The 13,312-nt window shown below is 34.7% G+C and overlaps 1 protein-coding gene across 1 annotated transcript; it reads right to left on the reverse strand.

Annotated features, from left to right (window-relative positions):
• Nucleotides 1–207: 207 nt before the first annotated feature.
• LOC141392132 (uncharacterized) lies at nt 208–5,007 on the reverse strand. Its single transcript, XM_073965085.1, has 3 exons — nt 4,071–5,007; nt 518–1,042; nt 208–455 (listed from the first exon to the last, which is right to left on the reverse strand). Exons 1-3 carry the CDS (start codon nt 4,492–4,494, stop codon nt 304–306), a joined length of 1,101 nt encoding a protein of 366 aa, XP_073821186.1. The 5' UTR covers nt 4,495–5,007; the 3' UTR covers nt 208–303.
• Between the last annotated feature and the right edge of the window lie 8,305 nt (nt 5,008–13,312).

Consider the following 13,312-nt stretch of genomic DNA (forward strand, 5'->3'; position numbering starts at 1 on the left):
AAATATTTATAAAAATCCACGTCTTGAAAAACATTAAAAAAAATCAAAATCGTACAACCCAAAAATATAAATTTTCACACAAAATTATCTCTTTATAACAAAGTTTCTCTTTAACGTATTCATTTGGCCAACAGTTACCTTTAGATAAAATTGCTCTCTTATGGAGCTATAAAATCTTCTTTATATAAAAAAATTCTTTCATGGTTATTATAAAAAATAACAACAACTTTATTTACAATTCGCTGTAAAATTAGGACAAATTAAATGCTGCACCCCTTTGCACATCTCTTATTCTCCTGGAGTTCATGCCAATTGCAAGAAATCAAAAGGAACCATCGACAAGGCTCTGTTCAAGCCATTCATAATGATGGGTGACCAATTGTCTTTTGTTTCGGGCAAGACAATGTTGAAGATGTCACGCCAATATTGATTGGCCACATTCAAAATGATGTCATCTGAAACAAAACACATTGATTAGTTTTGAAAAAAATAGTTTCAAGAAGTCTTCTGGACATACTTAATCTAGCATCGGCAATTAATCCCGTGGCATTAATTCTGGCATCCCGTACAGCAGCTGTAACATTAAGGCCCGTTGCTCTCAAAAATCTATGTTGATCTTCTTCAATAACTTGGCCATAGGCCAACTGCTCCACAGCAATACCCAGTAGAGTGATATTCATGTCTCCTCTCGGCCTAACATCCACTGAATTTAATTTCAAATCAGCCTTATAGGTACCCTTGGCGAATAAAGCCGGTATGGTGGCAGATAAACGTAATTTAAAATTATTTCCCGCGGTGCGTTTGAAGATGACCTTCCGATATTTCATTGATGCCAGACCATAGACATAGGCATAACCCACGGTAATTCTGCCATTAAGAGGTCCACCATTATATTGGAAGGAGTTGCGACTAACAAAGAAGGGATCCACTGCATTGGCTAGATGTGATGCATTTTGGGAATTTCTCAATCTCGGCATAACAATGCTCAAAACCTGACGCAAACATTCGCCAAAATATTTTTCACAATTGACAACATCATCAACTAAAAAATAAACAAATAATAATAGAAAAAATGTTAATTATTTAAAATTCTAATTGTTTTATATTATAACCAAAACAAAGTATTTAAAGCATTTATGTATTTCAAGATAAAATCGCTCAATTCATTTGAAATCATTTTGGGGTTTTGTTTCCTGAGTTTTTAATGGATTTAATTACTGGCTCATCTTGTTGTGGGAATGAACTTCATTTTCAACCACCACCACTGCTACTACTTCTGGTCATTGAGCATAACGCCCCTCCTAACGACTTTGACATTTTGTCAAATTTTTCTAAAGGTCGTCACGTACTGTCATGCTGAACATTTACAAGAACACTTTTTTTTTCAAGTTTTACGCAATGAGAAAATATTTCGCCTCAATTCATCCAGAAGTCAACTTGGTTATTTTGTTGTTGTTATTGAATGTTTTGTTTTAATTGCAACAATGTTGACAACTATACACAACAAACACACGCAATCAGATAGCACATCATAATTACGAGAACAACATAAACTATTTTAAGATCTCAAAATTATTTAACAATTACTTAATACAATAAATCAATTTTCGAAAAGGTGAAAACAATTACAAAATGTTTTAATTAATTCAACTATTACAAAAATAAAAGAATTTAGCTTTGATTTTTTAATGTAAGGTATATATAATCGCTTTGATATTCCCCCGAGTAACTGCAATTGATATAACCATTAAATTTGACATTCCATTTATGGATATCAATGGCTATAATCTGAAGCTAATTTGGAGAGGATATCATTGTCTCTCTACATCAATAAATCAAGTAATTAAAATATTTTCAAAATTAGTTTTGTTTGTGTTTTGAGACTTTTATTTGATTTGTTTTCTGACATTAGTTTGGAATTTTTATAATTTATTTTAAATTTTTCATTGGAAACCACATTTTGACACCGGGGATTATAAAATGAATGTTGTTTTGTTGTAAATAAAATTATGTAAAATGTATCAGTTGGCTTTTCCGAAATGTAGATGCGCTCAGCCTGTTACAAGTCCAAAAGAATTGTTTTTGAAGGTCTATACAAGGCGTGGATTTTTTAAGAATTTTTTTTTCAAAGGTCTATACAAGGCTTGGATTTTTTAAGATTTTTTTCAAAGGTCTATACAAGGCGTGGATTTTATAAGAATTTTTTTCATTGGTCTATACAAGGCGTGGATTTTTTAAGAATTTTTTTTCGAAGGTCTATACAAGGCGTGGATTTTTTAAGAATTTTTTTTTCCAAGGTCTATACAAGCAGTGGATTTTTTAAGATTTTTTTTCCAAGGTCTATACAAGGCGTGGATTTTTTAAGAATTTTTTTCCAAGGTCTATACAAGGCGTGGATTTTTTAAGAATTTTTTTCAAAGGTCTATACAAGGCGTCGATTTTTTAAGAATTTTTTTTCAAAGGTCTATACAAGGCGTGGATTTTTTAAGAATTTTTTTCCAAGGTCTATACAAGGCGTGGATTTTTTAAGAATTTTTTTCAAAGGTCTATACAAGGCGTCGATTTTTTAAGAATTTTTTTTCAAAGGTCTATACAAGGCGTGGATTTTTTAAGAATTTTTTTCAAAGGTCTATACAAGGCGTCGATTTTTTAAGAATTTTTTTTCAAAGGTCTATACAAGGCGTGGATTTTTTAAGAATTTTTCGAGGGTCTATTTAAGGCGTGGAGGAGATATTCGAAGTTGTTGTCCGATGTACGTTGTTGTTCATGATGCATAAGTTCACTTTAAAACCTGCTCTCGAATCACTTTGATTCTTGTTGAAAAAACTTGCATTCGCGGCCTCAATTACGACGGTAAAAGTTTTTTCAGAGGCAAGTCCATACTTCATGAGAAAACAGCCCGAAAGGCGTAAAAAAACCCCTATGGCACCATATGTATTGGCTGCAGAGATCGATAACTCTCGAACTGATCTACCGATTTGGTTCAAAATTTGGTCTTGGTGTCAGTTCGAATATGGGCAACAGCTTCCGGTACTTCCCCCCATATTTAATAAATGACACTAAAATGGTATACACGATATCTCTTGAACGGGGTAACCAAATAGGTCCAAACTTTGGATCTCCTAATATTTTGTCCAAATTTAGTTTAACTTCTAAAATGGTCCATATCGATCTTCTCCTTATGGTACCTCCCCCACAAAAGTTCAACATTTGTGTCTAAGTGCAGTTAAGGATCTGTTCGAAGATCCTTTGGAAATCTATAACGATACTTTTCGTTGTGGTCCTGTTTGCAGCCATATTATGTTTTCCGTTGTCAAGTCCATGCTTCCTGACATACGATGATCCACTGAAATGACTAGTGCGCAAGTTCAAATGTCCAAAAAGGGCCACAAAATTCTGAAAATACCCTAAAATACATTCGATATGTCCGTAGATGAAAGTTTCAATTCACATAGGCTGAGGGTATATCTCTGTCGACAAAGCCGACTGATACTTTTCAATTGTTATTATTCATTTTAGCTGATGCCGGTAGGTTTTTATACCCTTCCTTCACCAAGAGCGGATTTCCTTACAAAAAAAAAAAAATACAAATTGTAATCAGACCACCGTGGTGCAATGGTTAGCACGTCCGCCTTGCACTCAGAAGGTCTGCGGTTCGAATCCCAGGCCAAGCAACATCAAATTTTCAACGGTGGCAAAATTCCTCCTCAGTAATGCTGGCGACATTTCCTGAGTATTTATGCCATGAAAAACTTCTCTACAAGTGGTGTCGTAAGACACGCCGTTCGGACTCGGCAATAAAAAGTAGGTCCCATATCATTGAACCAATATGAATCGGCGTGTACTCATTGATATGAGAGAAGTCTCCCTTGTCCCATCTGGGATGTTTGTGGAACAATTATATTATAATCAGACCTCAAGGGCGGACTACCTTCTATAAAATTTCCAAAGCGATACTCCGAACTTCTTTGGCGTGGCCACCTATTGGCCTTATCAATAAAAGAAAGTAATTCTGCCGCTCCCCCATAATACACAAAACATTTCATATAGTTAAAATAACCCTGACTTACCTTTAAAATACTTTGATACACCTTGAGAAAATCCTTGTGGTGTTTGGAAATTTGGCAATTTTGAATTATCATCAGAAGTGGTCGTTCTTGTTGTATTGGGATCAGGATAAATTAACTCCCACGGTGATGTGGTAGTTGTTCCACTTTCTACGTTATTTACATTATTTGTTGTTGTAGATATTTCATTTATAAGATGATCAATATTTATAGCAGTGTTGAAGTTAATGCCAGGATCATTTGGAATTTTTGCGGTAGTAGGATCTGTTGGAACAGGAGTAGTAGATGACTCAACGGCAATGGTAGTTGAAGATGTTTCTGTTATGGCTCCTATGTTTTGTGTTATTCCTGCAGCTGGAGCTTCTTGAGCCCCGCAAATGTTTAGATGCAGCAACATAAGTGCACAAATGTATTTCAAGGATAACATCTTTTTTGAATATATCTTTTTTAATTTGTTTAAATTACGTTGACCGTTTTTGTTTCGTAGTGACCGCGTATTGCAACGTTCTTTTCAAAACTGAGGCCAAATTCATTTTGTGAATTCTTATTCTAAAATATTTTATTTGCCGTTTTCAAACTTGTTTTGCTGCAAGCATTGAAACTTCGTTCTTAGTGCAGTTCATTTTTTACAAAACTAAATTCTGCATTTGTATTACAGAAAAAACAGCTTGCAACAATTAGAATTGTTGCAGGGTCAATGTTGAATTTTAATTTAGACCAAATGTTTTAATACGATTATTTATGCATTTGACTTACAAAGTAGTTTTAATTTTTTCTTCATTTGAAGTTTTATAATCTTGTGCAGCATGATCGCTGACATGGGGTGGTATATCGTTGTTTGCTTTTTTTCAAAAGGCACACCTGAATTAAAGTTCAATGTCTAATAACTTGAATTGAAGTTGTTTGGACTCCAAACTATTGACCAATGTCACATGGCTGAAGAAAATGGTTAATCGTTTAATTAGTTTCATGTTGACAAATTTATAGATTTTTTAATAACGTTTGTTAATTTTCAGAATTTTTTGGTACCTTAGATTTTTTTAAAAGATAGGTTTTCAATAAATCTGTGTCAAAAAAGGTAGTATGTATTGAGTAGATACGTATTAAATTAGCAGTAGCGGACCACTCTGCGGATCTCGCTTACCTCTAAAAACAATATAATCTGAGTTAAGGCGTAATAACGTAAATTAAGTTCCTTAATATCGACAAACGCTGCAAACGCTTCAACGGCCATAATTTTGGAGTTTGCACATGGAATGTTCAGACACTTTACAGGAAATTGGTAGTAAAAGTACTAGTGAAATGTGTAGAAACTTCAAGACCGAATGGATCGTCAATGGTATCAGAACTTTTTTACCACAATAACGTCAAAATGCGACGCAATGTATTATAGCTTGTTAATAATAGACACGAGTATTCTCGGTTGAAAGTCACATTCTTCAAATTCGAGAAAATGTTTTACGGAGGCATGGGAAAGTTTTGAAAGATTGCGAATGGTTTAAATTCGGTAATTTCATTTCGTTCGTTTTTGTTTTAGCTTCTTCAGATTCCGATCGGTTTGGTGAAATAGGAAAACTTCATTTGTTAGTTTAAATATAAAATTAAATGTACATTTGTTAATAAAACAACATTTTTATTATTTCTAAGAGTTTTTAGAGTTTTTTAAAGTGATAAATTAAAAAAAAAAATACAATTCCGTTTGCAAAATCAAAAGTGGTTTCATTTTGAAAAATTTTTCGTTTTTCGGTTTCTGAAGAAGCTAAATACGGGATCAATTCCACTTTCGATCGGAATTGGTTTCTGTGACATGCCTGTAAAAATCTTCCAGGCGATCTAATTCCCAACTTCGGGAAAATTTATTCTCCACAATGAAATATCCTAGAGAGTATTCGAGGCTACAAGCACATGATTGTTAGCAGCACCAGATACAAACATCTTAAATGCATAGCTCTATATGGCTGTAAGCAGGTCATGCCCCGAGAAGTGTTGAAGCAACGGTTAATAACCGAATAAAAGTAGCGAATAAAATGGGAAGATGGCAGAGCACGAAATCGAGACATCGGAAAAGACCAATCATCACAAACAGCTATAACATAATCTACACAACTTACCGCCAGCTACTCGAAAGTACTCCTTGTCCTGATAACATATCAGTAAAAACCTTCACCAAGAAAAGAATTAATAAAAGATTCGCCTTAAGTAAGTCCATTAGTAAACGGTGCACAGTGGTTCAGAATCGTTTTTTTCTGGTCAAAACTCTGTAACTTTTGAACGGATTGAGATATTGTTTGACAGATAACTCTTTTAGCAGAGGAATGAACATTTTGAGTTTTTTTTTTCATATTTTGCATTAAAATATGAGTGGTTTTGAGTTTTTCGTATGTTCTAACTATTTAAAAAAGGTCAAACCCCAATAAACAAACCAAAAAAATACAAACAATTTATGTTTTTATACCCTACACCACTATGTGGTAAGGGGTATTATGTGTTAGTGCATTTGTATGTAACATACAAAAGGAAGCGAGATAGACCCATAGTTCCTTCTAGGGATATACATAGAATCACTTTCTGAGTCGATTTATGCACGTCCGTCCGTCCGTCCGTCCGTTCGCAACATACAGGTCGCATTTGTTGACCGATTTCGCTGAAAATTGGGGAATACCATTTTTTAGCCGTCGGAAGATCAAGTTCGAAGATGGGATATATCGGTCCACGTTTTGGTATAGCCCCCATATAACGGTACCCCCCGATTTACGGTATTTTGACGTTTTCAGCTACATTTTCAGACCGATTTGGCTATAATTTGACATTTAGGGTTCTTAAGTGTCAATAAACATATATAACAAAACTTGTGGACATAGGTTTACGTTTTGGTATAGCCCCCATATAACGGTACCCCCCGATTTGCGGTATTTTGACGTTTTTAGCTACATTTTCAGACCGATTTAGCTATAACTTGACATTTAGGGTTATTAAGTATCAATAAACTTATATAACAAAAGTTGTGAACATAGGTCCACGTTTTGGTATAGCCCCCATATAACGGTACCCCCCAATTTACGGTATTTTGACGTTTTTAGCTACATTTTCAGACCGATGTAGCTATAATTTAACATTTAGGGTTCTTAAGTGTCAATAAACTTATATAACAAAAGTTGTGGACATAGGTCCCCGTTTTGGTATAGCCCCCATATAACGGTGCCCCCCGATTTACGGTGTTTTGATGTTTTTAGCTACATTTTCAGACCGATATAGCTATAATTTGGCATTTAGGGTTCTTAAGTGTCAATAAACTTATATAACAAAAGTTGTGGACATAGGTCCACGTTTCGGTATAGCCCCCATATAACGGTACCCCCCGATTTACGGTATTTTGACAGTTTTAGCTACATTTTCAGACCGATTTAGCTATATTTTGACACTTAGGGTTCTTAAGTGTCAATAAACTTATATAACAAAACTTGTGGACATAGGTCCACGTTTTGGTATAGCCCCCATATAACGGTACCCCCGATTTGCGGTGTTTTGACGTTTGTAGCTACATTTTCAGACCGATGTAGCTTAAATGTCAATAAACTTATATGACAAAACTTGTGGACATAGGTCCACGTTTTGGTATAGCCCCCATATAACGGTTCATTTAAGTTCATATTTTCGTATAGCCCAGATACCTCCGAACTAGCTGTTAATGACATTTGAAGTTCCCACGTTATGTACCGATTTTCGATATTTTGAAGATTCTAGCTAAATTTTTTAACCGAATTAGGAGTTATTTGACATTAAAGGCTCCCATCAAAAACTGTCAACATAGGCCCATGTTTTATTATAACCCCTATATAACAGTACCTCCCAATTTCTAGCCCACCAAAAATTGTCAACATACATAGTTAGATATAGGCACCCGAAGCATAAATGTACATAAACATTATCTGACATTTTAACGTACCCACTTAAAGTTGGGGACAGGAATGAAAAGTAATTATTCCATTTTAGTTCAGAATATTTTATGGTGGAGGGTATGAAAAGTTCGGCCCGGCCGAACTTAATGCTTTTTTACTTGTTTTTTAATTGAAAAAAATACTCCTCGGTTTTTCATATAACTCTTATAAAAACTTTATATATTAAAAAATATATATTTCAAAAAGCTATAATTTATGGGAATCGGTATAGAAAAAACACACATTTTTACCCATGTAATTTCAAAAAAATTAAAAAAGTGTTAAACCCGCGGAACTGGTCGGTTACAAAAGTATATATGGACAGAAAGAGGACACTCTCGGGCATCATTCTGTGGAAGCGGAATTTTGGTTTAACCTGTTCCCTAAATGTTCTAGTCCACTAAACTTGGAATTTCACCAAAATTTAGTACCTGGGGAAAAATAAAATAGCTCACTTCGTGTAAACGATAAGGTAATTCATTAAAACGACTCATAAAGGCAATAACCATATCTACCTAACAAAAAACACAATATCTGTTACAGTTTCCGAGAAATAGCTGTTTCTTTCTTCAGAAAATTACGTATTTTCCAAAACTGGGAAAGAAATTGTTCGTCTTAAGCAGCGCGGCACGCCCACACCTTCCAATATTTTTACCTAATTGTTTGCTTTCCTTACTTTCAAAATATTTACTATCGAATACCATATAGAAATTAACAATAGTTGACAACAAAAAATGGGGGTTTCGAAAAGCGATTTCTGAACCACTGTGCGGCGAATATAAGAGTAGACTCAGACAGTGAGTGGTAGTTGGGAGCTATAATTTTAAGGTATAATCATGGTGACTGTTTAGGTGAGGGAGGAGAAATCCATAGGTATCTTCAATAGCGAATATTCAGCAGTGAAGGGATAAAAGAACCAAAGAAATAAAAATACAAGCAGTATCAGTTTTATGACAACGAAAATTACCTTGCAATCTGGGATGGCCTGAGGCGACAAGTTAACTACTCAGAGGTAGATCGACAAGTGTGTGAACCCAGTGGTTCTACTGGATCGCAGAGGATCTTAGTTAATTACTACTACAACTACAATTATTTCAAAGAGAGAAAACTCAACAACCTTCGCTCTTTTGACATCTGCGCCCTACGGTGTCCGCAGAGGGAACGTGCAGAGGAGATGCTCGTCAGCATCCGTGACCGACTGAGATCGGGAAGTTGAGGTGGATTGTATCAAAATTATACAGTGATCATTCGTACTCTACTATAGAGTACAGCATTATATCTATGTGTTCTCTATTTTCATTCGGCGTACTCTATGTCTTCTATTATTGATTTATTTTAAAAATACATGCGTGGTAAAATTAAATCAGAGAAACTTCGGCAGAAGTTAAACAAAATATTATCTTGGTTTAAAATATTATATAATAATAAATAAATAAATCGTTGTTTTTTCTGTTAATTAAAAAAACTTAACTAAATGGGTGCCATGGTATGCACACCCGCCTTGCACGCTGAAGGTCGTGGGTTCGATTCCCCTGCCAGTCACCATCAAACATTTTTCGACGGTGGCAAAATACCCCTCAGTAATGTTGGCGACATTTCCTGAGTATTTCAGCCTTGTAAAACTTCTCTACAAAAATGGTGTCTTAGACACGCCGTTCGGACTCGGCAATAAACAGTAGGTCACTTATCATTGAACTAATATGAATCGGGGTGCACTCATTGATATGAGAGAAGTCTCCCTTGTCCCGTATGGGATGTTTGTGGAACAATTATTATAAAAAAAAAACTTAAAACTTTGGATGGTAAGTTTTTAATAATAGAAATATAAAAATTAGTTGAATTTTTGTAAAATATTACAAAATTCCCGTCCTCTTTTTTGGCTTGCAAATTTCCATTCATGTGTATCTTTTCTATTTTCATCCAAGCGTATTGGTCACTGTAGGTATAAGCTAAATAAGGGACGACACTGAGGCAAACTTTCAGAATCGCCATCACACCAAATAAGCAAGCAAAGGCTATAACGGCTACAGGGCCAACCAACCTATACCACTACTGCGGTACATAAGTTCTTCATGGATCAACATTTCTTGGGGGTTGGGGTAGCTTGACTCCTTTTTAAAAAACTCTACTATTTGACCATCGAAACTAACCCGTTAGGTATTGATTTGGGGCTCAGGTGATGTACTTTAATTATAAAGTTGTTCCTTGGAATACGTCCAACAGAAACAGAGATTTCGGTTACGGAAATACAATTTAACAAATTGGAATTACGGATAACTGAGCATCTTTAACGCTGTCATTTCCACAACACACATCGAAACACATTTTAATATAGCCTTCATAGAACAGTACCTCCCGATTTTCCATACTTTCAAGATTTTATCCTCATTATCACACCGAAATGGCTGAAATTTGGCATTTAGTCTTCCTTGGTGCTAGAAAACTATCCTCTAGATTTTGTTTTTAGCCCCCACAAAACAGTATCTCCTGATTTTCGGTATTTTAATTGTTTCCGACCTATCATCAATACAAAATGATATTGGTATTTAGTCTTCTTTGGTACCACAAACATTTTAACACAAATATATGTTATAAATATGTTTGGATCCAAACAAATATTTGTTTGGGACTGATTGCAAACAAATATATGTTTGCAACATTTTGTAACATATCTCAATTTTATATGTTTGGGTACCAACATATTCTTTATGTTAGAACATATTTTTTATGGGAGGAGAGGACTTTTGTCAAAGAGAGTAACAACAGGGCTCTCGCAGCTGCGGAATGTTGGTTTATAATAAAGAACTGTGTGCATGGTGTAATAGGCATCACGTTTTGTGATGTGTATGCGTAAAACACGTGTGTTTCTTGCTTTGTTGTTGTTAACCAACGTAACAAGCGAAGAGGAAAATAAAAAAAATGGTATTATTACTATGGAGAAGCATTCAACGATGTTTCTATATATTTTTTTTTTTTCTTTTTAAAAGTGCGACTTTTTATAAGTTTGTTTATTCAGTTTTTCTTTGATTAAAGTGTGTTATGTATTTCTTTGGAATTTTGTATTTACCTGTGTCTTTGTTTTTTTGCCTTTTTTCTATGCCCTTCAATAAAAAACACCACCATTTATAAATGTGAATATATGTTAGAAATAGCCAGTGAGCGCTTGCTGAGAGCAAGTGAGCATACATTTCAATGTGTTTCACATTGACATTTACGCTCCCTTGCTCTCAGAAAGCGCCCACTGGTGCATGTGTTTGTTTTTTTTTTTTTTTTTGTGGCTTTTGGATTTGTATTTGTTTGCACCCAACATTTAATTTGTTTGCACCCAAACATATATTTGTTTGCAGGACCCAAACATATGTTATGTTTGGAACTGCTTGCAAACAAATATATGTTTGCTGCAAAATTTGTTTGGGACATATGTTAGAGAGGCCATTTTTTGTGTATATACAAATTTGTTAAAAATGTACCGTAATGGAAAAATTACAAAAATTTTAAAAACTCAATAAGAAATGTCAATATCAACGTATCCAAATATAGTGATACTCACCATTTTTATTTAGAGAAAAGCACAATTTTTCTAGTTTTTGAAATAAGGGTACGTTTTTAGCACAAAATGGGAAAAAGTACTAAAGTACCATATAGTACATATTAAGTATCATTTAAAAAAAGTAAACGTTTTGTATAGCCACATATTAGATTTTAATATATTTTATAGTTTTTAGTTCTTTATTCACGGGTGCCACCGTGGAGCAATGGTATGTACACTCGCCTTGCACGCAGAAGGTCGTGGTTTCAATTCCCCGGCTAGGCAAAATCAAATTTTCAACGGTGGCAAAATACCCCGCAGTAATGTTGGTGACATTTCAGCCATGTAAATCTTCTCGTGCTGTCTTAGGACACGCTGTTTGGACTCGGCGATAAACTTTAGGGTCCATGTCATTGAGCTGATATGAATCGGGGTGCACTCATTGATATGAGAGAAGTCCCGCCTGGGATGTTTTTGGAACAATTATATAATATATTATATTATTCACTATATACATACATACATAGATTGCCAATTTTTGCTCTCTGTGGCCAAAAAGCTTCTGTGGAGAAATGCTCGAAACACCGCTTTAATATTGATGACATGATTTTAGTTTAATGACTAAAAATACCCCTATTTATGTATGTCGACCGAAAGGTTTCTTGCGCTTCCGAAGTGGAAAAAATCCATTTTCTGTTCATGTAAACACTTTCGAAACGAAAATCTATGCGACCGACAAGCCATACAAAATAATAACCGTAAACGTACACTTTTCCATTAAATTTGGGTTTATGTATTTCGAAAGGACTGTCTTTTGTAGAAAGAGAATATCAAAATCACTCACTTGCTTTGTAGCTGTCGAGTAGAACGTAAACTCGCGAATAACACCGAAAATCTTAAATCAAATTTATGCAACACGCTCTTGAAACAAAATAAAAATTGTAAAGACACTTTATAAAGGCGGTTTCATTCATTATTTTGAAGAAATTAATTAAATAAAATAATTCAAAATACCGACACATTTTATTTTCTCAAACAAAACAAATCACACACATTCCAATGTTTGTATGTATATGTAGATTTTGTTTTTATTTCACATTTCCCTGCCAGCATTTGGAAGTGAGTTTCTCACTTCCTCTATCAGAAGTAATCGCATTCTGAACTTCTATTCTAGAAAATAGCGATCCTTTATCATTTTACAATAACAATTGCATTGCTGTCCCTTTTTGAACTTTTTGAATAACTACCTAGTGTCAGAAAAGGAGATCGAAATTCTATTATTGCTTTTTTACATCTTTGTGTTTATTTCAGCTCTAGTCCATATTTTGTTGTATTCAAGTATTTGAATAACAACAAAATGTTTTACAGTGGATATGAAATTGATTAGTTACGGGCGGAGGGTGGGGAATACTATAGTTTCAGTTGTCACCAAACAACTTCATCAGTTCCCTTTTCCGCCGACTCTGTATCGATAAACAGGTCAATAAGCCCATCCAGCAAATTAAACAAAATGAGAAAATTGCTGTATGGCCCTAAAGCTGATTACCCTACAATTTGAGTCGAACTAAAGAATTTCATATCCACCACTGTTTTTATGTCGTCTTTGCTTTGCAAAGAATGCGAACATATGAGTGTTGCTTCAATAAGCGTTAGTTCGACTCAAATTGTAGGGTAATCAGCTTTAGGGCCATACAGCAATTTTCTCATTTTGTTTAATTTGCTGGATGGGCTTATTGACCTGTTTATCGATACAGAGTCGGCGGAAAAGGGAACTGATG

The sequence above is a fragment of the Musca autumnalis genome, unplaced genomic scaffold (genome assembly GCF_047663935.1).
Source record: "Musca autumnalis isolate F117 unplaced genomic scaffold, ASM4766393v1 scaffold_2, whole genome shotgun sequence".
NCBI lineage: Eukaryota > Metazoa > Arthropoda > Insecta > Diptera > Muscidae > Musca > Musca autumnalis.